At 50.1% G+C, this 25,391-nt stretch overlaps 4 protein-coding genes across 22 annotated transcripts; 3 read left to right on the top strand and 1 right to left on the bottom strand.

The window, feature by feature from the left end:
* Positions 1 to 653: 653 nt before the first annotated feature.
* Positions 654 to 13,332, top strand: BSCL2 (BSCL2 lipid droplet biogenesis associated, seipin). 18 transcript variants are annotated; one of them, XM_059882869.1, is made up of 13 exons: positions 654 to 718; positions 1,839 to 1,968; positions 3,628 to 3,834; positions 5,347 to 5,663; positions 6,898 to 6,979; positions 10,337 to 10,480; positions 11,180 to 11,314; positions 11,503 to 11,600; positions 12,174 to 12,315; positions 12,457 to 12,524; positions 12,697 to 12,785; positions 12,883 to 12,963; positions 13,090 to 13,332. In XM_059882869.1, exons 3-13 carry the CDS (start codon positions 3,748 to 3,750, stop codon positions 13,230 to 13,232), a joined length of 1,386 nt encoding a protein of 461 aa, XP_059738852.1. In that variant the 5' UTR covers positions 654 to 718; positions 1,839 to 1,968; positions 3,628 to 3,747; the 3' UTR covers positions 13,233 to 13,332. The 18 variants fall into 18 exon arrangements, with proteins under 18 accessions (XP_059738852.1, XP_059738856.1, XP_059738861.1 ...); XM_059882873.1 differs by having other exon boundaries at positions 654 to 1,116; XM_059882868.1 differs by lacking the exons at positions 654 to 718; positions 1,839 to 1,968 and adding exons at positions 1,368 to 1,394; positions 1,638 to 1,786.
* GNG3 (G protein subunit gamma 3) lies at positions 1,734 to 4,347 on the bottom strand. The gene is given in 4 exon segments (NM_174073.2): positions 1,734 to 2,254; positions 2,524 to 2,623; positions 3,022 to 3,241; positions 4,241 to 4,347. Coding segments are annotated over 2 exon segments (228 nt in total). The 5' UTR covers position 2,623; positions 3,022 to 3,241; positions 4,241 to 4,347; the 3' UTR covers positions 1,734 to 2,125.
* Positions 13,333 to 13,346: 14 nt separating the features above from the next.
* On the top strand, positions 13,347 to 15,998 carry LRRN4CL (LRRN4 C-terminal like). The gene is made up of 2 exons (NM_001195069.1): positions 13,347 to 14,127; positions 14,653 to 15,998. The coding sequence occupies exon 2, from the start codon at positions 14,658 to 14,660 to the stop codon at positions 15,354 to 15,356; it is 699 nt and encodes a 232-aa protein (NP_001181998.1). The 5' UTR covers positions 13,347 to 14,127; positions 14,653 to 14,657; the 3' UTR covers positions 15,357 to 15,998.
* A 6,692-nt stretch (positions 15,999 to 22,690) lies between these two features.
* On the top strand, positions 22,691 to 25,331 carry UBXN1 (UBX domain protein 1). Of its 2 annotated transcripts, none has more exons than NM_001037588.2 (10): positions 22,691 to 22,756; positions 22,864 to 22,951; positions 23,090 to 23,143; positions 23,230 to 23,336; positions 23,423 to 23,492; positions 23,730 to 23,921; positions 24,017 to 24,068; positions 24,185 to 24,301; positions 24,837 to 25,029; positions 25,194 to 25,331. In NM_001037588.2, the coding sequence occupies exons 2-10, from the start codon at positions 22,893 to 22,895 to the stop codon at positions 25,241 to 25,243; spliced, it is 894 nt and encodes a 297-aa protein (NP_001032677.1). In that variant the 5' UTR covers positions 22,691 to 22,756; positions 22,864 to 22,892; the 3' UTR covers positions 25,244 to 25,331. The 2 variants fall into 2 exon arrangements, with proteins under 2 accessions (NP_001032677.1, XP_005226947.1); XM_005226890.5 differs by having other exon boundaries at positions 22,701 to 22,756; positions 23,230 to 23,324.
* The last annotated feature ends 60 nt before the right edge of the window (positions 25,332 to 25,391 follow it).

Below are 25,391 nucleotides of genomic sequence, written 5' to 3'. Positions count from 1 at the left end.
TTGCCTGGAGAATCTCCATGGACAGAGGGGCCTGGTGGGCTACAGTCCGTGGAGTCACAAAGAGTCGGACACAACTGAGCGACTAAGCACAGCACAAGAACTAAACAGGTTCCAGAACAGAATCTGGGTAGGTCCCCACTTCAGGAGGGAGACCAGGTTACTTTCTCGTTTCTTCCGCTCTAGGATGAGGGAATTAAATATCTCCAGGGCCTATTAGGGATCAGGGATTCAGCAGCAGCTCCCCAAGTTCACAGGGTACCCCTGTAGACTGTGGAGACATGCACAGGAATCTAAGTTATTCCCTTGGTTTCCTCTCTATTCTCCCCGTGCTTGTCTTCTGTGTGACAGTGTAAGGAAGCTGGGGGTGATATGCTTTCTCTAATATAGGTCACCCACGCCTACTGCAAAGCAGCTCCTACCCCTAAGTGTATCCCAGGACACAGCATGAGCTGATCTAGGTTTCCCCCCCGGAAAGGATGTATTCCTGAATGGGGGGTGGGGAATCTTAATCCACGAGAAGCAGACATCCTGAGACTACTACCTTCTCTGCCTTGGCCTTGGTCTCACCTCCGTATGTCTTTCCTTCCCTTGGAAAGAAAAGGCTGCTAGAAAAAGTATTCTGGGGCTTTATAAGCCTCTGCCAAGGCTGAGCCCAGGAGGCGCTCGTGAGACAAGCCTCTGACCGGGCAGCTTGCTGGCTGGACCACTACGAGGGGTGGTAAGCGAACCAGGGGCGGGGACATTAATCCTAGCGGATGTGACAGAGTGGGCCTGAATGGGAAGTGGGAGAATAACAAGCCCCAGTTCTACCAGGAAGCCAAAACTGAACAACTTAGGGCTTATCCAACTCCTAGGGAGAACGAGAGCCAACCAAGGAACAGCACCCCCAAACCGAACAGTGCGGGAATTGTCGTCACACTTGTGTTTCCGCTCCGAAGCAGCTTCCATTAGGCAAGCTGTAGGGACCTAGATCCTCATAAGATGCACGCGACCGGCGCCTACTATATCGGCGTGCTTGCTGGGATTCCCTTGTCCCAAGATCCTTGGTTATAGCCGCCCGTGTGCCTTCACCCGGATCGGGTGGACGTCGGCGTCCAGCCTCCGGGTTGGGGAGAAGTAGGTATCGAGTTGGCGCGGACACAGGCAGCCATTTTGAGACAGATGAGCACGGAAGGGACCATATTGAGACCGCTGGATGCCTGGGGCCGCCATTTTAAGTATGGGCCCAGCGGAGAAGCCCTGTACGGTGCAACGCTGTGACGTGCGGCCGCCGTATTGGCGCGGGCCCCATGGCGGCGGCCATCTTGGAGGGGGCCTGCTGTGGGCGCAGCCATCTTAGAAGTAAAACCGGCCCCTCCTCAGGAACTGGAATTGAGCTCCTCCCCTCTCGCTGGGTACCTCCTGTCTTCGACTTCCCTCGGGAATCCCTTCCTAAGTTCACCCGGTTCGGTCTGTTTTCTTTTTCATTTGTCTTCATTGCGTTCTTGTGTACGTGTAGGAGTGCTCTCTGTAGCCTCTGAGTGCCTGTTTGTAACAGTTCTTCCACTTGAGACCCTTTTGCTCTCCATCCCCTCTAACCCGACGGATCTCTGATCCTAGAGAATGTCTAACGCGCTTTGACTGGCCCCGTTCCCTAGTTATGGCAAGCTTTTCTACCTATCGCACCCACCACCGAATCTATTGACTGATGAGCCTCTCCCCCCAAGAACGGTAACACCGGAGCTGTCCTCTGAGACTCGGGATGACTTTATTCTTCACATGGCTTTAGCCTCCCAATAGCTTCAAGGTGAGACTGAGAGCAAGCACCCAGCCCATCCCTCTCTCCATTGTCTGAGCAGGTCACAGAGGGAAGCCGGCGGGACGCTGACAGAGTCTGACAGCCCTTCTGTGGGTGGAGCTACGGGTGCCCCGAGTCACAGGCTGCTTTGGGTCTGCCACAGTGGGCAAGGAAATGGAATCAGCAGACAGGTGAGGGAGGGCTTGGGCTTCAGATAACCTCACAGGGTTGGGCAAGGGCTAGGGGTGGGATGCAGGAATCCTCGGGGGCTCACGACAGTTACTGACATAAATAAGGAAGGGCCCGGGAGAGGGAAAGGTGAAGAGTTGTGAAGAGGAACAGGGCAGCTCAGAGGAGAGCACAGAAGAATTTCTTCTCCCGGAAGGGGTTCTCCGAAGTGGGCACAGGGGTGATGAGGGGATCCTCACAGGCGTGGGCATCACAGTAAGTCATCAGGTCTGCTGCTGCCTTGGACACCTGGGGCACAGCCAGGAGGGGAATTGTTAGCCAGAAATCCCGAAGGGGGCTGCAGCCTCCTTCCCCAAACAGATTATCTTTTGCGATCTTTAGGACTTCGTAAGACAGTCTTCCCTCAGCACCCACAGAGACCTGGAGCCAGCTTTCCTTACAGACGCCAAGACTCCTTCCATGATCTTAAGGAGTCAGTGAAAGAAAGCCTCTCTTAGCCTCAGGTTTGGGTACCTAGGTACAGCCTTCCAACTAATGGGATCCAGGGCCCCACCCACCTTTATCCGGCACAAGCTGGCTTCAATCTTAAGCTGTTCCACCATCTTGCGGGCTTGCCCAATACTCATAGTGCTGTTCACAGGGGTCTCCCCTTTCATCCTGGAGGAAAGAGACAGCTCAGAGCGTGCTAGAGGGCCCTGCACAATCTCAGCTGAAGGTCCCTTCCCCCATTACGCCTCATCAACCATTGCAAGGCTGGGTCATATGCCCTAATATTTTACTCCTCTCTTATCCCCAACCTCCCTGGCCTTTCCCATCTCCCAGTTCCTCAGCTAAGGAAATAGAGAAGTGAAGTGAGATGCTCCCAAACTCGTACAAGGGCTGGGCTTCAGATCATTAAACATATGGATGACTGCAGGCTTTACAGCCCTCAAGCTATGTGTTCCCAGCTCTGAAAACCACAACTATAAAGAGCCCCGCCCTAATGAGGAGGGCACATAACCCCCACCTGCCCCCTTGAGCCCCAAAGGGAGAAAAGCCGGATGCTCCTTACTCACCTGAGGCCACAGGCAGCGACAGTCCTGGGGAATCTGATCAGTGGGGTGCACCAAAACCTTCTGCCTGAGATGGGTGCCCCCACCTTGCAGGGAGTTGCAGCTGAGAGTATCTGACGCAGCAGCAGAGGCAGCTAATACAGAGAAGGCCACTGGAGAGGGTCAGGTCAGAGGCCAGTGGAGGGCTGGTCCCTGTTTCTGCAGCTCCAGCACTAGCTGATACCTGAAGGATGAAGGATGCTAGAAGGAGCAGCTCAGATCCTGGCATATACCAACTGTCTGGCCAGTGGGGGAGCCTGGCTGCTGCCTGCAGCCCCTGTGCACACCCCCACTGTTACTGTCTCACTGCCTGCCCTTCCCCATAGCAGGCATCCAGAGTCTGGGCTAGAGCCCTCCCCAAAGGAGCTGGAAGTAGCTGAGCCCCAGGCAGACACCCCCCTCAAATGGGGTGGTCTGGACCTGTGACAGCCCCTGCAGTGAAGTCAGTACAGACTGCGTGAGACCCTGCTCATTTGAAATTCTGACATCAGCTGGCCAGTCGCCCCCTCCATCCCTCCTCCCTCTACTCTGACACAGCATTTAGCACCTGAATCTTCGTTTCTCTTCCAGGGACCCTCCATTCCCCATATCCAGGAAAATGTGATGAGCTACAGGTTTCAGCTTCTAGATCACCACTTAACGTTCTAGCTACAAGTGGAAAATCCAAGGGCAGCAAGGTCCATCAGAAGGATGTCTGAAGAAATGGCAGACCAAAGAGAAGAAGCTGGGGAAAAAGAGGCATGCAGAGACCAGATCAAAGAATCCGACAAAGAAGAGGTAGGGGAGAGTCGGTGGGTGTTTCTGGAAATAGATGGGCTTACTGGATGCGTGTGTGTGTGTGTGTGTGTGTGTGTGTGTGTGTGTTGGTTTGAGAGATTGCCTCTTACGTCTGCAGCGTTGTGCGTGGTGCTGTGGGGAGTGCAAAGATGTGCGCAACACTGACCCTACCCTCCGAGGAATCTTGTTTAGGGTGAATAGACACATACAAAATAGAAAGAGCCACCCACCAAGACCTAGTCTAGATAATGCGCTGTGGGAACTCAGAGAAAAAGTCTGGTTAGGGTCGCAGGAGGTCGATGACGCGTCTTTAAAGCTGGAGACAAGTCACGGGCCTGAAATGCTACCACTCTTGTCAGCAGGTGCCAGCCAGCCCGCCGGGGCATCACGCAAAATTCCCAGGTACCTGCAGATTGCAACGTTCTCGGGGTGAATGCTCTCTGCCTTGGAAGCCCAAGGAGATGTGCGCAATAAAAATCAGCGCCTGTTAGACGCCCGCTTCTCCCCCATTTTGGGGTTAAATGATAATGAAGGTGTAGGCGGAGTGCCGCGATTGCGGCCTCAAGGGGCTGGCTGGGAGGGATGCTGCTGACTCATAGCATTTCCTGGAGCATATCTTGTAGCCTAGAGGGAGATGCCTATCCGCTTTGGTTTTGGTTACCAAAAGGGGAGGGGGCAACGGACCACGGGGAGGGAGAGAGCCGGCGCTTGGAGGTGGGAACCTGGCCTCCTAGAAGGCCCCGCCCCCTGCGCTGGGCCCCGCCCCGGACGAACCCCGCTCCCCTGCGCTACAGAGGCGGCCGGCGGAAGGGGGCGGGACTTCCCTGGGAGGCGGAAGAGCCTTCTCGCCGTTGCCCTGGCAGCGCGCGTGGCTGGTGAGTCTGCGGAGCCGCGGCTGCGGGCTGGATGGTTTCTATGGTGGTGCGGTTGCGTGGGGACTCCGGGCGCCGTGCCCGTCACCGAACCGGAGGGGTCTGGCGGGGAGCGGCCGTTGGCCGCAGGACACCCTGCCTGGCGCGGTCTTGTCTGGGAGCGAGCGCAGCTCGAGGAGGAGAGAAGCAACTTGGGAAGCAATAGTGGCTGCGGTGAGGTTGCTGGCTTTGAGTCCAGCTGTGCGACCTTAGGCAGGTCGCGAACTATCCGTGCAGCCACCTCGCAGTGTGGAATCGTGTGCATAAGTCCGCCTTAGAAGAATTTTAAGGCGTTCATCCTCTGTATGTAATATGTTTCTATGAATGACCATCAAAGTGGCCTGTCCTAGAATCAGGTGACCCGAGGATGGGTTCAACTGAGGAACTCTAGCACAGGGGGGTGGTGAGAAAGCTCGGTGGAGGAAGGGAAGGGATAATTGGCTGAGAAACACAATCAGTTGGAGAAAAGCCATATAAAACAAAGGCTTTGCTATGTCTTGCTGTCTCTGGTTCCTCAAAGGCTTTCTGGTCAGTGTGTCCTTTTTGTCTTCACCTCCCGCGTGAAACGAGCCATTCTTTCCCCTTCTCGGTCTTTTTCCAGGAACCACCAGCTGCTTCGTCCCATGGCCAGGAGTGGCGTCCAGGTGGCAAAGCACCTAGGAACCCAAAGCCTGAACCCGGGGCCAGACCCCCTGCACTCCCCGTCATGGTCAATGACCCACCAGTACCTGCCTTACTGTGGGCCCAGGAGATGGGCCACGTCATGGCAGGCCGTGCCCGCAAGCTGCTACTGCAGTTTGGAGTGTTCTTCTGTACCATCCTCCTCCTGCTCTGGGTGTCTGTCTTCCTCTATGGCTCCTTCTACTATTCCTATATGCCGACAGTCAGCCACCTCAGCCCCGTGCATTTCCACTACAGGTGAGAAGGGTCTTCTATCGAAGTAGAGGAATCCTGTGAGAGAATTGCTGCGAGCACCGTTGGCACTTGTTGAGGACAACCCTCTTACTTACAGACGAGGACACTTGAGCCTAGTGCACTTGTATTGATTTATAGCCCAAGGTTGGGGCAGGTCTGGGCTGGTAGGGCTCTAGGGTCCTAGTCCTGTCTCTGGTTAACTGAAATCTGGTTTAAAAAAACAAAAAAAGCCCTCTCCTAGACTGTCACTATGAGGGTCAGTTCAATTTAGGCTGGATCAGATCTCTCTCAGGGCTACTGTAGACTTTTGAGCTAACCCAACCTCTCAAGTCATCTCAGAACTAATCTGGCCTTCAGTAAAGAAGATATGAGGAAAGCGGTATTTGCCTTTCACATTACTTCTTCCCACTCCTATTTGTCTGCTGCAACAGAGCTTATGAAAACAACAAGGTGTCTGGGTTCATAAACTCCGAGAGTCCTACTTATCTGAGTCCTCAGTTCCTTCCCATTTTACAGATCCTGCCAAATTTTCTCCCCTTCTTTTAAAAATGACTACAGGACCAATCAAGAGTTGCTATTAACAATGGTCCAAAGTTGTTGTTTTTTTTTCTTTCCATGTCCTGAATCCCTGGTCATGAGCCATAATTTCTAAGGCACAGCTGCTTAAATTTTTAGGAGGCATGGATCTTATGAAAGCTATGGCCCTTCCTGTCATAAGAACCTACTTACTGATACATGCCCATGTGCAATTTTGCCTACAATTGGAAGGGTTTGTGAGTAAAGGGTTTAAGAGTAAAGATCATCTGTGGGTCCCTTTGGAGGAATTTTCTTGAACTAGGGCCCAGATCAGAACTCTGGAATCAGAATCTAGAGAGGTGGTACCCAGGAATCTGTTTTATTTTTTTAGGAATCTGCATTTTTATCAGCTTCCCAAGTAAGTCTTTAGAAACACTTAAGTCTGAAACTATTCAACTAAGTGTCCATAGGTTCCCATTTAAGAATGTCTACCTTAATGAGAAGAAATAAACACAAGTAGCAGGAAGAGAATTTAAAAGACTCATTCTAGTGTCTTGAATCTCCTGGCTGCACTTCTTCTCCATCTCTCTGTAACAGAGAAGGATGCCTGTTCTGGAAGAAAGGATGGGGGACGGGAAAGGGAGTCCCAAGGGCCCAGGAGCTGTGTGGATAAGTAAGACAGACTATAACTTAGCAGAATATCATCCTCATTCTCATTTAGGACGGACTGCGAATCCTCCACCTCCTTACTCTGCTCCTTCCCTGTTGCCAATGTCACACTGGCTAAGGGTGGACGTGATCGGGTGAGTATGGGAGCTGAACAGAGGTTTCATTAGTGCTTTGATGACTTGAAACAAGAACACTTGGGAAAGACCTAGGTACCAGGGACTGAGTAAGAGAGACTGAAAGGAAAGCTTTCAAGGAAAGGGAGGTTAAAGAAAAACTGAAGTCCAAATGAATTGAATGGCTTCTTCTTTCCTCCTTAAATTGTTTCAGCCAGGCCATATCTACTAGATAAGGGGTGTTTTAGATCTAAATGAACTTAAAGAAACCAGCTATCTCACTGAACTAGGATAGAATCCACCCAAGAGTTTTGAAAGTATGTTATTAATTATGACACAACTGAGAGATATACGTAACCTTCCATTACAAAGGGTACTGTGCCAGAGGACTGGCCAAATGCCAGTATATCTTTAATAAACCTGAAAGCCCTGAGAAATGCAAGGTGGGAATGCATCCTTTATTAGGCAAGTTGGTGGAAGCTCTGCAAAAGGGTAGGATCCCAGAACACTTCAGAAGGACTTTGGAGGATCAACAGTGTTTCTGGTCACCAGAGGATTTTGACTTGTCAGCAGCATAATGAGAAATTATCAATGGGCAGACTAAAAGTTTAAAAATCATTTGAAAATGATTTTTGAAAAATTGTACTCAGGAGAATACTGACCTGAAGATAGAAAATATGGAGGATAGAATAAACGGTCATTCTGAAGGGAGGAATGTAAGCTGTAGAGTTTTGGACCCCTTGGGGTTGACAATGCAAATAACCCGGAAGACTGTGTATCTTGTGATATCTTCCAGTGGACCACCAGAGTACCACTGTCCAGAAAACTTACCAGGTGGGATGAGTGGATCCCAAATGGGGATTTCAAAGTGGTGAAGTGGAGAATTTCCTGGCAGTCCAGTGGTTAGGACTCTGCACTTTCACTGCCGAGGGTCCTGGTTCAATTCTGGTTCAGGAACTAAGATCCTGCAAGTTGCACAGCATGGTCAAAAAAGAAAGTAGTGGCGTGGAGTGTTGGGCCTTGTGAGACAGAGGATTATCTGTTTAGTTCTGCTATTCAGGAAAGTAATGTGGAGAGTACTATAGAATATTCTGTGAAAACATTGGTTCAATCTGTTTTTGTGGCTCAATAAAGTAATAAATGGAATATATTGAGAGGGGAGTAGAAACAAGGCCACCGTACATCTACACCTGGGATGGTGCGTGCTGTTATGTGGCTTCCTGTTGTAGATCGTAATGGTTGGTGATCCAGGGAGCCTAAAACCATCGGGTACCAGGCTGCTGGATGAGGAAGGAATGGAAGGATGAAGGGTGAGGCCCAAGTTCCCCAATAAGTAAAGCAGGTTGATCATTTCATTGATTTCTGGTGAACATTTTTGAATGAGTGAGTGAAATAATGGGTCTATTTTGTGGGTAACAGCTTGTTTAGAAGTAGATTTTGTCCTGCTTCAAAGAGCTGACAGGATTGACGGAAATCTCTACATTGCATTAAGTAGCAAAGATGCAGTTCCTGCATTTCAGAAGCATTTGTGAAGAATTAGGTCTTCTGGAGACTATGGTGATGGTGAGGCTCAAAGTGGGAATGGAGGAGAGTTTTCTGTCAGGCAGACAAATGTGAGTAAAAGCAGAAGTCCTTCACAAGATTCCGGTATTAGCGATTTTTGGATACCCTTGGAGGAGATGACATAATTACTGGCTTAAAAAGAAAAAAGAAAAAAAAATATATATATATATCAATTCAGTTCAGTCACTCAGTCATGTCCAACTCTGCAACCCCATGGACTGCTGCATGCCAGGCCTCCCTGTCCATCACCAACTCCTGGAGTTTACTCAGACTCATGTCCATTGATTTGGTGATGCCAACTCTAAATAAATACATAAAAATCTTCATTGCTATATAATTTGAGTAGTATACAAGTCACCCATTCAAAATGTACAGTTCAGTCATTTTTAATATATTCAGGGCTGAGCAACCGTCACCATAATCAATTTGAGGACATTTTCATCACCCCAGAAAAAAAACTCATACCCACTACCTGGCAGTCACTCCCCATGTCCTTCCTGCTCACCCAGAGAACTACCTGTTTCAATGATTCAAAGAATTTAGTGAAGCAACCAGCTTAGATTCACCTGACCTCTACATGGGGATAGGACTCTCATGGGATCCATTTTTTTCAAGACAATTCAGACTGAAGGGACTTCCCTGGTGGTTTAGGGGTTAAGACTCTGCACTTCCAATGCAAGGGGTGCGGGTTCAATCCCTGGTCGGGGAACTAAGATCCCATATGCTTCACAATGTGGTCAAAGAAACGAACAACAAAAAGCTAAAAAATAATAATTCAGACTGAAAATAAGAATGTATATAAAGAAAGATTTTGATCAGTGGATTTTCACCTATTACTCTAGGGATAAAATGCTCAAAGTACCTTCATAGCAATAAGTCTAGATGTTTCACTATTAAGGTTGTGTGCATTTGTGCTAAGGTACTTCAGTCTTGTCCAACCCTGTGGAACCCTGTAGACTGTAGCCCACCAGGTTTCTCTGTCCATGGGATTCTTCAGGCACAAATACTGGAGTGGGTTGCCATGCCCTTCTCCAGGGGATCTTCCCAACCCAGGGATCGAACCTCGGTTGGCAGATTCTTTACCATCTGATCCATCAGGGAAGCCCTCACTATTAGGCTTAGGATACTCTTTTTAAAAAAAATTTTTTTTTCTTTTAATCCATTCCCTCTTTGGTTAAAACCAAAAGCTTTACCATCACCCCTGGAATCCTTGTGGATCACCCTGAGGGGGTCATGCACAGGATAAGCATAGTCGAATATAGGATTAGAGGAGTATAGGAATGGTCAGGAATAACTAGGGTATGTTTGGTGGCAAATCTTTAGTCTTTTGAGGTTAATACCAGTGAAGATGCCTTCCCACTGTGTCTCAGGGTTCTACCAACAGGACCAAGGTAAGGGGCCCAGAAGGACAGAGTTACTGTGGGAGAGCTGGCTAGGGAAATGGTGAGTGCTTCTGGCACTCTGCTAATTAGTAATGTAAGTGAAGGCAGGCTGGGCCCGAGGGGGTGGCCTCATGGGGACAAAGAGGCCTGAGTCACAGATGGCCCACTTAGCAACATGACGGTTCACTTCTGGAAAAGAAATGTGACACAACTTTTCTCCAACAGAGTGATTCAGGAGTGTAGATACTGAGGACCTCAGAAGTGGGAGGGATCCAGCTACCAGAAGGGGGCAGCAGGTTCTTGGGAAGAGGGAGATTTGAGAGGCCTGTTTTGATAGCGGAGGGAATCGTATTTGGAAGGGTAGCCGGGAGGTGGGACAGGGACAGTGCAATTAAAAAATTTTTTTGAAAGAGATGCCGTCCACCTTGGGCAGGTACTGATGTATGGACAGCCGTACCGCGTTACCTTAGAACTTGAGCTGCCAGAGTCTCCTGTGAATCAAGATTTGGGCATGTTCTTGGTCACCATCTCATGCTACACCAGAGGCGGCCGAATCATCTCCACCTCTTCACGCTCCGTGAGTGTCAGTGGCCTGTCCAGGAGGTTGTGGAGAATAACAGATGTCCGAGTATCTGGGTGGGGCTTCAGGAGAAAACATTCTGAGGTCTGAGACACAGACACACCATAGCAAGAGGTGTCAGTTTACCAGATAAGCACCTCCTCCTGCCGCCAGACATCCGATGAGCACATCCATCTTTGAGTGGAGCCGCCCTGAAAACGGGCTTTTTGGAGCCAGACAGACCAGACTCCGTTCTTAATTGTCAACAGAACCGTCTCGTGAAGCAAATTCCTGAATGTCCACGTGGCAGAAGAAAGCCTCAGATGGTACACTGGCACGTGTACTGGTTCCAGTGTACCAGAATAGATGGTACACTGGTCTAGGTTATAGAACCATTCTGGGGAAAGGTAGATGACACATGGTGTGGGGCTTCACCTGGGAGGCTTTCTTAGAAGAGGAGACTTTGTTGTATTGGAATAGAGACATGGTTGGGAAGGGCAGGGCAGGGATGCCTTCAAACTTTTGCAATGAGGGGGTCAAGACTTGGGGCGTGGTCGGAAGTGAAAGGGACTAGGGGACCTAAGGAAGAAGCCGCCTTCATACCCTGCTCAGGGGTGGTTTTGAGGGTAGGCACCCACGCCCAGCCTCTACTCCCTGTTCAGGAGTGGTTTTGAGGGTGAGCGCCCGTCCCCAGCCTCTCTTCCCTGGCCCTGTCAGGTGATGCTACATTACCGCTCAAGCCTGCTCCAGATGCTCGACACGCTGGTCTTCTCGAGCCTCCTGCTGTTTGGCTTTGCGGAGCAGAAGCAGCTCTTGGAGGTGGAGCTATACCCAGAATACAGAGAGAACTCGGTAAGGAGAGGAGAGGAGGAGGACAGGAGACAGCCCTCCCCACAAGCCCAGGATTTTACCTGAGGAGCTTCCGGGCTTGGGCAGGAGGGACCACGGTGGAGGCTGGAAGCAGGCCTCAGACTGGGCTGGTACGAGTGACAGCAGGGTCCTGGCCTGATGTGCCGCCGCCACCGCCCCCCTGCCCGCAGTACGTGCCGACCACCGGAGCCATTATCGAGATCCACAGCAAGCGCATCCAGATGTACGGAGCCTACCTCCGCATCCACGCCCACTTCACTGGGCTCAGGTGAGGCAGTGCCCACGTGGGCTGGGCAGCTCTCCTGGGGCTGTCCTTAAGAGGGTCCTAAGCAGAGGTGATGGATTTTACCTGGGCTACAGGTTCTCAGCCCTGGCTGCACATCACATATCAGGAGCCTGGGGAACTTTTAGAAAAATACCGATGCCTGGGCCCCACCCTCAAGACTAGGATTTGTTACGGTCATATTTGGCTGCCAGACTTTTTTTTTTAGCATTTATTTATTTGGCTGTGGCAGCTTTCAGTTGCAGCTTGTGGGATCTTGTTCCCTGACCAGGGATCGAACCCAGGCCCCCTGCTTTGGGAGTGGAGTATTAGCCATTGGACCTTAGATAGGGAAGTCCCCAGCCATCAGACTTTCTGAAAGCACCCCAGGGGGAGATCATGTGCAGTCAGAGTGGAGAAATGCTCTCTTGAACCACTGGCTCAGTGGGTGGGAGGCAGAGGGTGGAGACCAGCTCTTGCCAAGCTCTGGTGAATTGCCCTAGAAATTACTTCTGGGAAATGAGAAGGCTGGTACTCCCTGGTAGCTGCTACTCCCCTCCTGCCTACTCCCTGCTTCAGGTACCTGCTGTACAACTTCCCGATGACCTGCGCCTTCGTTGGTGTCGCCAGCAACTTCACCTTCCTCAGCGTCATTGTGCTCTTCAGCTACATGCAGTGGGTGTGGGGGGGCATCTGGCCCCGACAGCGCCTCTCTTTGCAGGTCTCAAAGGACCCCTTCCTCTCCCCTTCATGGTTCTTCTTTGGGGAGTGGGCCGGGGCGTGTTGGGCGCTGGGGTGGAAGGGCCCAATCACTCTGGTGAGGGAAGGCAGTCCTTGCTGCTCAGGAGTTTCCCCTCCACAGGTAAACATCCGAAACCGAAAACGTTCCCGCAAGGACATCCAGCGAAAGGTCTCTGCCCATCAGCCAGGTAGAGGTGATAGCTGGGGGCTGGGTGAGGGGGGGCTCCTGTGCCATCCAGAATGAGGCTTTAGGTGCTCACCTACTAAGCTAAAGGTCAAGAGAAAGGTGGATTGGGGTGAAGTTGGCACTGCCATCCAGGCACAGCCACCCTAGTCCTGCCCTATCCTCTACCCCCTTTGGAGGCACAGGGCCCCAAGGCCAGGAGGAGTCCCCCCAGCTGTCACCTGTTACAGAGGACGGTGAGAGCCACGCGGATCCCTCTGGGACAGGTACAGTGCAGCTGCCCGACCCCCTTCCTGACTCCTCCTCAGTCCTCCCCTTCAGCCTCTTCCAGACTAACCTCTGCCGTCCCCCCTGGGGCTGCAGAAGGCCAGCTGTCCGAGGAGGAGAAAACAGAACAACAGCCCCTGAGTGGCGAGGAGGAGCTGGAGCCCGAGGCCAGTGATGGTGAGGGACCCTGTGCGGCAGGACCCCAGGGGGCATGTGGGCAGGGCGGAGGCTACCTTGGGCGGGGCAGGGACCCCTGGTCTGGAATTTCCCCTTTAGAATTTGGTTTTCTCTCCCCTGGCCCAGGTTCAGGCTCCTGGGAAGATGCAGCTCTGCTGACGGAGGCCAACCTGGCTGCCTCTGGCTCTGCCCCTGCCCCAGAGACCGTGGGCAGCTCGGAGCCCTCTGCGGGCTCTGTCCGACAGCGCCCCATCTGCTCCAGTTCCTGAAGCGAGTAGGGCCGAGTCCCCATATTCTGGCCCTTTCCCACCTGCTCCCTTTCTCTCTCTGGGGCTCCCCCAATAATAAACTATTTTCGTGCCAGCTGCCTCCCTGACTCTGAAGTGGATTCAGGGTCATTTAAAAACCTGGTATTCCCTAGGCATTCCCCGCCCAGGCTGGAGGAAGTTTTCTTGTCAGGGGCCACAGATGCAGAAGACCTCCAGGCCCTGGACTATTTTAGGCACAGCTGTTTTCATTCATCAGCCTGGAAGTCCAGGGAGTGAAAACCTGCCCACTCGGTCCTCTCCCTCTGGGGAGGGGGATAGCATAGGGTGGGGCTGCAAAGCTGGGATACATCATTCTGGCCTCCGCACCCCTCCCTTTCTCAATCCGTGGGGAGGCAGAAGACAGGAAATGACTGCCATGGATGTGGTATGATTTTTTTACTGAAACAGCATTTTGTGGCCCAGGCCTCATGCTGTCCGTAGCTGTTTTCCTCTCTGATACCAGCCAGGTGGCCCCGTCCCTTTCGCTCCTCTCCTCACCCCTTCACATGACTTCAGCCTTTGGATTCTCAGCCCCTGGCTGCTTTCCACATTCCACTGCTCTTTCAGAACCCAGGCATCCCGACCTCCAGCTGAAACCGTTGCATGTGGCTCCCCCACCCTTGGCCCCGTGACTCAGGCCTTCTGAAGGGACCAGCCCTCTTCTTGGCACTCACCAGGGAGGGGAGCAGGGGAAGGGGGGCCAGGTGGTGACATCACAGTCAAGGGGTATAAAAGCTTTGGGCCAAAACAGAATTGAAATTGAAGACACTGACAGAACGTGACCGCACAGCCTGTGTTCCGGGGGACCTCTTAGGAGCCCCAGCCTGCTACTCACCGCATCAAGGCCTACCTGCTGGTAAGGGGGTGCCTGTGAGATAGAAGTGTGGAGGGCAGGGAAGGACCAGGCCTTCGACAGGTGGGGAGGGAGGGCTCCAGGGCCTCTGTGTTTCTCTCTTCTCCGTTCTAACTTCCATCTCCTTTCTGGCTTTGTGCATGTGTCGCTGACTAGCTGGTTGCTCTGAGTGGCAGCTGGTAACCATTCCACCTTCCTTACCCAGGCGGTGTAAATCATTTCCTCCTCTTCTCCTCCCCAGCTCCCCCCAGCACTGTTTATTCATTAACTATTTCCAGCGCTTCACATGTTGCTGATCGCACCTCTCTCTGTTGGCTCAGACCACATTTCATTCTTTTCCCCAAAACCAAGCACATAAGCTGTTCAGAAGCTGGACGGACACATGGGTGGGTCGGGGTCGTTCCCACCTCTTGCTTGTTCTCCCGGTTCCCTGTCCTGTTTCCCTTTGCTTACAGGTTTTGTTGAGGGACGGGGGGCCTGCAGGGTCTGGGGGCTGAAGAGCCTTTATCCTTTCACCTTCCCTTCCAGATTCCATGCCGCACTCTCCCTGCCTTCTGTGGCTCCTTGCTGTCACCTCCCTGGTTCCCGGAACGCAGCCCTTGGTGGCCGGAGACTTGGAAGGAGACGAGCTAGATGAGACACCGTTACCGGCCGTCCCCTGTGACTACGACCACTGCCGCCACCTGCAGGTGCCCTGCCAGGAGCTGCAGAGAGCCGGCCCGGCAGCCTGCCTGTGCCCCGGCCTCTCCAGCGCCCTGCAGCCGCCGCACCCGCCACGCCTGGGGGAGGTGCGCGTGGAGGCCGATATGGGCCGCGCCGAGGTGCACTGGTGTGCCCCCTCCTCCCCGGTCAACCAGTACTGGCTGCTGCTTTGGGAAGGCGGCGGGGCTCCGCAGAAGGGGCCCAGCTTCAACTCGACGGTCCGCCGAGCGGAGCTGAAGGGCCTGAACCCTGGGGGCGCATACGTCGTCTGCGTGGTGGCCGCCAACGACGCGGGAGAGAGCCGTGCTCCCGGGCCCGGGGCGGAGGGCCTCGACAGCGCCGATGGCCCCAACTTAGGGCCCTGCGGCCGGCTGACCGTGCCGCCGCGGCCTCTCACTCTGCTGCACGCGGCCATGGGCGTGGGCTCGGCGCTGGCCCTGCTCAGCTGCTCCGCCCTGGTCTGGCACTTCTGCCTACGCCAGCGCTGGGGCTGCCCCCGCCGAGGCCGCCCCAGCCACGCAGGGCTTTGAGGCTGCCCGGGCTTCCCCAGGGGGAGACGACAGCCCACGAAGGCCAGACTGAGGCTGGCACAGAAGGCCGGGCACTGGGCCCTTGCTGAGTGGGTTTATGCCCCAAACTTTCCACTCTGCTCCGAAGCTGAGGTTTAGAAGGAGTAGAGAAAGCTGACAAGATCTTTTTTTAGTGGACCAGATAGTAATTTAGGCTTTGTGGTTCCAGGGGATAAAATCACAGATATTGTGTGGGTACTTACATAACCATGTAACAATTTAAAAATGGTTCTTAGCTCGTGGGCCTCACAAATCAATCTACAACCAGGTTCCACGTGTGGGCCCTGTCACTGTGGTGGCTTCCCATGGGGTTTTGAGAATCAGCTGCTGTGGGAATGGGAGTCTGGGGCTAGAGACCACACCTCACCTGCTGCCTTTTGCTTAGATAGTAAGGATGCACACTGAGTTACAATCTGCTGTGTCTTAAGTCGGGTAGAACTAAGTGACTGACATGGGGTGGAGAAGAGGGTTGTCCAAGTGGCTGTCTGGGACAAGCTTGCTTATAAAAATATATTAATAACAAAGGATTTTCCCTCCCCCCATTTGTGTTTACTGTGTATTATCTGTGTTTGTTGTATAACATTAAAGGAAATGTAAAAGGAAGACCTTTTCATTTGTCATGATCCTTTTTGTTTAAACTTTTTATTTTAGAGTATAGCTACAGCCCATGGGGTCGCAAAGAGTCAGACCCGACTGAGTGACTGCACTTTCAAAACATAGCTATCATGATCTTTTTCAATTCCCTGTCCTTGGGACTTAGCTGGCAGCACAGTGGATAAGAATCTGCCTGCCATGCAGGGGACATGGGTTCGATCCCTGGTAAGATCCCACATACTCCAGAGCACCACAACTAGAGAGTAGCCCACCCCACCACACGCTGAAACCAGAGAAAGCCTGCGAGGAGCATCAAGGACCCACAGCAGCCAGTAATAAGTACATACATTTTCAAAAAAATTTTTTTAGAAACCCAGGCCCATTCACTGGGAAGGCAGAATCTTAGCCATGGGACCACCAGGGAAGTCCCTTGAGTTTATTTTTAAATTAGCTGGATGTAGAAAAGTCTAGGTTGCTACAGAGTTTATTCCTCACTTTTACTGCTCTTAAATCTTTAAAAAATTATAACATATTTCAAGCAAAACTTGATAAAAGGAGAGTTCTCCTCAAGAGGTAATTACCTGCAGCAGAGCAAATCTTTCCCTAAGCAATGGAAATACATTCTTGATTTCATTCAATATATTATAGACAATGTGCCATTGGTAAATCACAGCCTTCTTGGTTATGTGAATGGCCTAACTTTCCATTGGATGATGCTCCTTAACTGACACTTCCCATGGCTCCTTGTTAGAACATTCGTCTTCAGTGTTTGCTATGGACATCCTTGTTTGTTGGCATATCCTCACATGATTAGGTATTTCCACAGGGTACTTACCCAGAAGTAAGTGAGAGAGGTAGTACTATACAATTTAGTCATTCTTCTCTTTTTTTGTTGTTTAGTCACTATGTCGTGTCCAACTCTTTATGACCCCATGGACTGCAGCACACCAGGCTTCTCAGTCCTTCGCTATCTTTTAGAGTTTGCTCAAACTCATGTCCATTGTGTTGATGCCATGCAACCATCTCATCTTCGGTTGCCCCCTTTTTCTGCCCTCAATCTTTCCCAGCATCAGGGTCTTTTCCAATGAGTAGGCTCTTCGCATCAGGTGGCCAAACTATTGGAACTTCAGCTTCAGCATCACTCCTTCCAATGAATATTCAGGGTTGATTTCCTTTAGGATTGACTGGTTTGATCTCCTTGCAGTCCAAGGGACTCTAAAGAATCTTCAGCACCACAGTTCGAAAGGGTCAATTCTTCGGAGCTCAGCCTTCTTTATTGTCCAACTCTCGCATTCATACATGACTACTAGAAAAATCGTAGCTTTGACTATACGGACCTTTGTCAGCAAAGTCTCTGCTTTTTAATACACTCGCTATCTAGGTTTGTCATCACTTTCCTTCCAAGGAGCGAGCACGTTTTAATTTCATGGCTGCAGTCACTGTCTGCTGTGATTTTTGGAGCCTAAGAAAATAAAATGTCACTGTTTCCACTTTTTCCCCATGTATTTGCCATGAAGTGATGGGACTGAATGCCATGATCTTAGTTTTTTGAATGTTGAGTTTTAAGCCAGGTTTCTCACTCTCCTCTTTCACTCTGATCAAGAGGCTCTTTGGTTCCTCTTCACTTTCTGCCATTAGAGTGGTATCATCTGCATATCTGAGGTTGTTGATATTTGTCCCAGAAATCTTGATTCCAGCTTGGCATTTTGCATGACGTACTCTGCGCCAGGGTTCCCTGGTGGCTTGATGGTAAAGAATCCGCCTTGAATGCAGGACACCTGGGTTCAGTCCCTGGGTTGGGAAGATCCCCTGGAGGAGGGCATCACAGCAACCCACTCCGGTATTCTTGTTTGAAGAATCCCCAAGGACAGAGGAGCCTGGCGGGCTACAGTCCATGGGATCGCAGTCAGACACAACCGAGTGACTAAGCATGGCACAGTACTCTACATATGTTAAATAAGCAGGGTAACAATACATAGCCTTGACAAACTCCTTTTCCAATTTTGAACCAATCTGTTCTTCCATGTCCAATTCTAACTGTTACTTCTTGACAACAGTTTGTCTGGTATTCCCATCTCTTGAAGAATTTTCCAGTTTGTTGTGATCCACACAGTCAAAGGATTTAGTGTAGTCAACGATTCGGAATTGATGTTTTTCTGGAATTCTCCTGATTTCTCTATGATCCAACAGATGTTGGCAGTTTGATCACTGGTTCCTCTGCCTTTTCTAAATTCAACTTGCACATCTGGAAGTTCTCAGTTCACCTGCTGAAGCCTCACTTGTAGAATCAGCATTATCTTGCTAGCATGTGAAATGAGCACAATTGTACAATAGTTTTAACATTCTTTGGCATTGCCTTTCTTTGGGATTGGATGAAAACTGATCTTTTCCAGTCCTGTGGCCACTTCTGAGTTTCCCAAATTTGTTAACATATTGAGTGCAGCACTTTAACAGCATCATCTTTTAGGATTTTAACTCAGCTGGAATTCTGTCACCTTCACTAGCTTTGTTCATAGTAATCTTCCTAAGGCCCGCTGGACTTCACACTCTAGGATGTTTGGATCTAGGTGAGTGACCACTCCATCATGTTTATCTGGGTCATTCAGACCTTTTTTGTATAGTTCTTCTGTGTATTCTTGCATACATTCTTAATCTCTTCTGCCTCTGTTAAGTCCTTGCCATTTCTGTCCTTTATTTTGCCCATCCTTGCATGAAATGTTGCCTTGGTATCTCCAATTTTCTTGAAGAGATTTATAATCTTTCCCATTCTATTGTTTTCCTCTATTACTTTGCACTGTTCACATAAGAAAGCTTTCTTATCTCCTCTCACTATTCTCTGGAACTCTGCATTCAGATGGATATATCTTCCCTTTTCTCCTCTGCCTTTCACTTGTCTTATTTTCTCAGGTATTTGTAAGGCCTCCTCAGACAACCATTTTGCCTTTCGCATTTCTTTTTCTTGGGGATGGTCTTCATCACTGCCTTCTGTACAATGTCCATAGTTCTTCAGGCACTCTGTCTACCATATCTAATCCCTTGAATCTATTTGTCACCTCCATTGTATCATAGGAGATTTGACTTAAGTCATACCTGAATGGTCTAGTGGTTTTCCCTACTTCCTTCAATTTAAACCCGAATTTTGCAATAAGGAGCTCATGATCTGAGCCAGGGTCAGCTCCCAGTCTTATTTTTGCTGACTGTATAGAGCTGCACTATCTTCAACTGCAAAGAATATAATCAGTCTGATTTCAGTCTGACATCTGGTGATGATTCCGTGTAAAGTTGTCTCTTGTGTTGTTGGAAGAGGGTGTTTGCTATGACCAGTGTGTTCTTTTGACAAAACTCTGTTAGCTTTTGCCCTGCTTCATTTTGTACTCCAAGACCAAACTTGCCTGTTACTCCAGGTATCTCTCTCTTTTTAAAAAAACAAAAAACACTTATTTATTTTATTTGGCTGTGCTGGGTCTTAGTTGTAGCATGTGGGATCTAGTTCCCTGACCAGGGATCAAACCTGGGCCCCTTGCATTGAATGCATGGAGTCCCAGCCCCTGGACCACTAGGGAAGTCCCTCCAAATATCTCTTGACTTCTTACTTTTGCATTCCAATAACCTATGATGAAAAGGATATGGGAATGACAAACCACTCCAATATTCTTTCCTCGAGAACCCCATGAACACGATGAAAAGACAAAAAGATATGACACTGGAAGATGAGCCCCCCAGGTTGGTAGGTGTCCAATATGCTACTGGAGAAGAGGGGAGAAATAGCTCCAGAAAGAGAGTTGAGCAAAAGCAGAAACAACGCTCAGATGTGGATGTGTCTGGTCATGAAAGGAAAGTCCAGTGCAGTAGAGAACAATATTGCACAGGAACCTGGAATGTTAGGTCCATGAATCAAGGTACATTGGACATGGTCAAGTAGGTGATGCCAAGAGTGAACATCAACATTTTAGGGATCAGTGAACTAACATAGACGGAAATGAGCGGATATAATTCAGATGACCATTAGATGTACTACTGTGGCCAAGGATCCTTTAGAAGAAATGGAACAGCCCTCACAGTCAACAAAAGAATCTGAAATGCAGTACTGGGTGCAATCTCAAAAATGACAGAATGATCTCAGTTTGTTTCCAAGGCAAACCATTCAACATCACAGTAATCCAAATCTATGCCCTAACCACTAATGCCGAAGAAACTGAAATTGAATGGTTCTGTGAAGAGCTACCGGAGAAGGCAAAGGCACCCCACTCCAGTACTCTTGCCTGGAAAATCCCGTGGGTGGAGGAGCCTGGTGGGCTGCAGTCCATGGGGTCGTGAAGAGTCCGATATGACTGAGCGACTTCACTTTCACTTTTCACTTGCATGAATTGGTGAAGGAAATGGCAACCCACTCCAGTGTTCTTGCCTGGAGAATCCCAGGGACGGGGAGCCTGGTGGGCTGCCATCTATGGGGTCGCACAGAGTCGGACACGACTGAAGTGACTTAGCAGCAGCAGCAGCAGCATGAAGACCTACAAGACCTTCTAGAACTAACATCAAAAAAAGATATCCTTAAAAAAAAAAAAAAAGATATCCTTTTTAAAAAAAAATATTATTTTTTTTAGGGGGCCATGTTCTGCAGTATGTGGGATTTTAGTTCCTGACCACGGATCGCACCCATGCCCCCTGCATTGGGAGCACAGAGTCGTAACCATTGGACCACCAGGAAATCCCTAGTCATTTTTCTCTTATTGGAACTCTAGAATAAATTTAGAATATATTTGCTATCTAGAATATACTCACCACATTGCCACAAATTCTTTATGTACATTTGATTCCTGTATTTCCTCAGCATTTCAGTTCAGTTCAGTTCATTTCAGTCGCTCAGTCATGTCCGACTTTTTGCAACCCCATGGACTGCAGCACGCCAGGCTTCCCTGTCCATCACTAACTCCTGGAGCTGACTCAAACTCATGTCCATCAAGTCAGTGATGCCATCCAACCATCTCATCCTCTGTCATCCCCTTCTCCTCCTGCTTTCAATCTTTCCTAGCATCAGGGTCTTTTCCAACAAGTCATATACAAATAATGAGGGTCTACTCCCTCATTTTTTTCATAGTTTTTCTTACCTACTATCTTATTATTAAAGACTCACTTTAGAGACTTCCCTAGTAGTCCAGGGATTAAGATCCTACACTTACACCACAGGGAGCACAGGTTCGATCCCTGGTCAGGGAACTAAGATCCCACATGCCACATGCCTCGTGCAGCAGAGCCAAACATACAAAAACAAAAAACCATGAAGACATGCTTTACATACACTCTCACTTAATTCCTATCACAATCATTCCAAGAGATGGTGTCACTTTTTCACAAATGAGAAGCAAGCTTGAGGTTCTCAACACTTTGAAGCTACAAGTCAGGATTTCAGCCCAAATTGCATCAAAAGCTGATGCTCTTGACTCCACTACAGAGAGACAGCACAGCTTAGCTGTTTGATAGCGCACACTGCATGGGTTTGAATCCTAGCTCTCCTACTTTGTCAGCTCTGTCACCTTTGGTAAATTAGCTCACCTTTCTGTGTTTGTTTCCCGTGACTACTAATAGTATCTACTCATTAGAATTATTGGGATGATTAAATATTAATTAACCATATAAAATTCTCTAGTGCATCTATTATCAATATTAATCACTTTAAATTATTAGTCTGCCTCTAATAAACATTTAAAAATAAGTTTTAGGGACTTCCTTGGTGGTCCAGTGGTTAAGGCTCTGTGCTTTCACTTCAGGGGCCACAGGTTAGCTCCCTGGTGGGGAACTGAGATCTCACAACCTGTATGGCTTGGTCGAATAAACAAATAAGGAAAATAAAAGTGAGTTTTAACTTAGGCGACCTAACAGCCTAGGTAGCAGTGGAAAGCTAAGTAAACAACAAGACTACACAGCAGGGGGACAAATGCTAATAGAGAAAATAGTGGTGCTGGGAGATAGAGATGTGGTGGTCAAAGCACGCTTTCTTTAGAAAGCAAACCGCAGGAGCTTCTATCGTGGTTCAGTAGTTAAGCTGAGGCACTTTCATCACAGGAATGCAAATTTGATCTCTGGTCCGGGAATTAAAATCCCACAAGCCATGCTGCCCAGAGAAAGAAAGGGTCTGTTTTGCAATCTGCACAAGTTACCCTCAAGCAGTGAAAGATGAACTCCGTGCTAACTACCTTTACCCAGTGCAGCTTGCCAGACACCTAAGGTTGGTGCTATTGTTATCCTCACTTTATAGATGGAGAATTAACAAGAGACGGCAGGAGGAAGCCATTTAGGTGACTGAGGTATCATGGAGAAGTCTTAACCGAGGAGGTGATGACAAGATCTGTTATTACGTTTTGCAAAGATCCCTTGTGGCAGTCGAGCGGAGGATGGCTCAATTCTCCGGAGAGGATGAATAGGTCAAAGGGTGCATACATTTCTAAGGCTCCTGATAAACACTGCTTGCGGTGTGCTTAGGGGCCATCTGGGGAGCTGTCTTCATTCGCCCATGGGTTTCAGGACAGCACCGTTCTTTTTCTCTAGCACCAACGGGCGCCCGTACTTGGGCAGGGGAGTGTTGGCTGCCTCCTAGAATGCGACTCCCAGGCACCGCCCATTCGCGTTCTCTCAGCAGCGCCAGGCCGGCATTTCTGGCACTCGGCGGCACCCGTCCACGCCCGCCCCCACGTGACCCAAACAGATTCGGGCACTTCCGTCTCGCCTAGGCTTTCTTCTCGTAGGTGTCCGCGGCTGGTCCGCAGCCGGTGAGTGAGCAAGCACCCGGCTGGGGCGGTCGCGGGCAAGGTTGGGCGCTGGTGGGAGGCGCCTCGCGCTGACTCCCTTCGCCGTCTTCGCTCCCCTCTTTCCCCAGGTCCCCGCGGAAGCGGCGGTGGCGGCGTCATGGCGGAGCTGACGGCTCTGGAGAGTCTCATCGAGATGGGCTTCCCCAAGGGACGCGCGTAAGGGAGCCCCCTAACCCAGGGCCGCGGGGTCGCGCACCTGCCCAGGCCTTTACCCCAGTGTGGCCTCAGGCTCTACGCCCCAGCCTGATCGTCGCCATGGCTCGTGGGCGCTATTCACGGTGTTTCTGCCCTCAGGGAGAAGGCTCTGGCCCTCACAGGGAACCAGGGCATCGAGGCTGCCATGGACTGGTGAGCGCTCAGACCGGTGGCAGGGGACGGGGAACTGCTGGGAGGGCAGCCTGAACGTTAATCTCCCTCCTGACTTTCCCTGCCAGGTTGATGGAGCACGAAGACGACCCCGATGTGGATGAGCCATTAGCCACCCCCCTTGGACATGTCCTGGGACGGGAACCCACCCCCTCGGAGCAAGGTGGCCCCAAAGGTCCTGACTGAGGAAAACAGTGTGATTATTCAGGAGGGCCCGAGGAGGAGGATGAAAGGGTAATAATACTGATTGATTGTTTGTAGGACCTGGGTCTGCAGTGGGAGAAGGCAAACCTGTTTTGACTGAAGAGGAAAGACAGGAACAGACGAAGAGGTAGGAAGAACAGGCTCACGTTTCTGAGAGTCACTTTCCACCTCTCCCCACTACACAAATCTGGTCAAAGAACTCTCACTTCCCACGTTGTTTTTTCTTGGCCCTTTCCTTCTTTGTTTTTTTTTGTATCTGTTTTGGGACTGTGTTTCTGGGTTTTGTTTTCTGAGTCCCTTGTTATAAACTCACTTTCGCAATTTATATACATGTCTCTTGAATGGTTTCCTTTCTGCAACATAGGATGTTGGAGCTGGTGGCCCAAAAGCAGCGGGAGCGTGAAGAAAGAGAGGAGCGGGAGGCATTGGAACGGGAACGGCAGCGCAGGAGACAAGGGCAGGAGTTGACAGCTGCCCGACAGAGGCTACAGGAAGATGAGATGCGCCGGGCTGCTGAAGAGCGGAGGAGGGAAAAGGCTGAAGAGTTAGAAGCCAGGTCTGGATTCTGGGAGTGTTGGGCTAAGACATGGCAAAGGAATCAAGATTTGCTTTGTCAATGTCTGACCTTCTTGTGTCCTGTCTGCATTCCAGACAAAGAGTCCGAGAAAAGATCGAAAGGGACAAAGCAGAGAGAGCCAAGAAGGTAGGTAATTGGGTGGAAATCCAGGATAGTTTAGTGGAGGGGCCAGTAAATCCCCTTTTCTAGCTTCAGAGGGCGAGGATTGGCTTAGTGCCTGATTATTGAACTTTGTCTTCTAGTATGGTGGTAACGTGGGTTCTCAGCCATCCCCACCAGCAACAGAGCCAGGCCCTGTTCCCTCCTCTCCCAGCCGGGAGCCTCCCACAAAGCGGGAGTATGACCAGTGTCGCATACAGGTACTGATTCGGATTCCAGTCTTGCTCCTGGGACCCTTTGTTGGCTTACAGGGCACCCAACCGAGCCCAGCCCAGAGCTTTTTTCAGTTACTTTTCCTTTGCCAAACCTCTCCCTTCTTTGTAAATGACTTTTGAAATCCTACCTCCTCTGCTGTGAGGGAAGATATCAAATTTCACTTGTCCCAGTCTTATTTAAACCCATACCTCTCTCTTATTCAGCAGTTGCCTTTTTACTTGTTCATAGTGTTTTCATTTAGATTATGCAGCTGTTTGCATGATGTGTGATATCTATCCAGATGTTTTATATAATTTTGCATTATGTTTTCGTTAAATTGTGAGGGAGCTAGAGGGGTCTCTTTGTTCATTGCTGAGTAAAGCGCATTCTAAGTGGTTGTTCATTAGGTGCTTTCAATAGTAATTATCCTGGTCCAGTCCCTCTAAGTGGAAGGAGAAGCCAACTTTGCTCCTTTTTCTTACTTGCGCACCTCACTCAGTTACGATATTCACAATACTGTATCTCTCTCTTGCCCTTTAGGTCCGGCTGCCAGATGGGACCTCACTGACCCAGACATTCCGGGCACGGGAACAGCTGGCAGCTGTGAGGCTCTACGTGGAGCTCCACCGTGGGGAGGAGCTAGGCGGGGCCCAGGACCCTGTGCAGTTGCTCAGTGGCTTCCCCCGGCGGGCCTTCTCAGAGGCTGACATGGAGCGGCCTCTGCAGGAGCTGGGTATGACACGTGGGATCTGAAACCAGGACTTGGGGGATAGCGGATGCTTGAGGAGAAGGGATGCAAAGAAGGGACTTTGTATGGAGATGGTGTGAGGGCAGAATGGGGGGCAGTGGGGGGAAGCAGATATCTTTGGGTTCAAATCTGTTTTCTTCCATCTTCAGGACTTGTGCCTTCTGCTGTCCTCATTGTGGCCAAGAAATGTCCCGGCTAAGAGGGCTTTATCCCACCATCCCTCTTTGACCTCTCTTCATCTTTGATAAAGCACTGACATTGCCTTCTTAATAAATAGACTCTCCTGAGTTCTGTATGTGCCTGACTCCTTCCTGAATGGCTGGGAGAGACAAGGGAGGCTTTCAGAA

The sequence above is a fragment of the Bos taurus genome, chromosome 29 (assembly GCF_002263795.3).
Source record: "Bos taurus isolate L1 Dominette 01449 registration number 42190680 breed Hereford chromosome 29, ARS-UCD2.0, whole genome shotgun sequence".
Taxonomy (NCBI): Eukaryota; Metazoa; Chordata; class Mammalia; order Artiodactyla; family Bovidae; genus Bos; species Bos taurus.
Note: the sequence above shows the minus strand (reverse complement) of the source record. Positions and strands in the feature narration are given on the sequence as shown.

Bases quoted from the DNA above. Each gene is read 5' to 3' on its own strand.
- BSCL2 (XM_059882869.1), top strand. From the start codon at position 3,748: ATGTCTGAAGAAATGGCAGACCAAAGAGAAGAAGCTGGGGAAAAAGAG. The intron at 5,664-6,897 runs GTGAGAAGGGTC...ATTCTCATTTAG, and splicing joins CCCGTGCATTTCCACTACAG to GACGGACTGCGAATCCTCCA. The intron at 10,481-11,179 runs GTGAGTGTCAGT...TGGCCCTGTCAG, and splicing joins TCTCCACCTCTTCACGCTCC to GTGATGCTACATTACCGCTC.
- UBXN1 (NM_001037588.2), top strand. From the start codon at position 22,893: ATGGCGGAGCTGACGGCTCTGGAGAGTCTCATCGAGATGGGCTTCCCC. The intron at 22,952-23,089 runs GTAAGGGAGCCC...TTCTGCCCTCAG, and splicing joins GGCTTCCCCAAGGGACGCGC to GGAGAAGGCTCTGGCCCTCA. The intron at 24,302-24,836 runs GTACTGATTCGG...CTTGCCCTTTAG, and splicing joins ATGACCAGTGTCGCATACAG to GTCCGGCTGCCAGATGGGAC.
- LRRN4CL (NM_001195069.1), top strand. From the start codon at position 14,658: ATGCCGCACTCTCCCTGCCTTCTGTGGCTCCTTGCTGTCACCTCCCTG.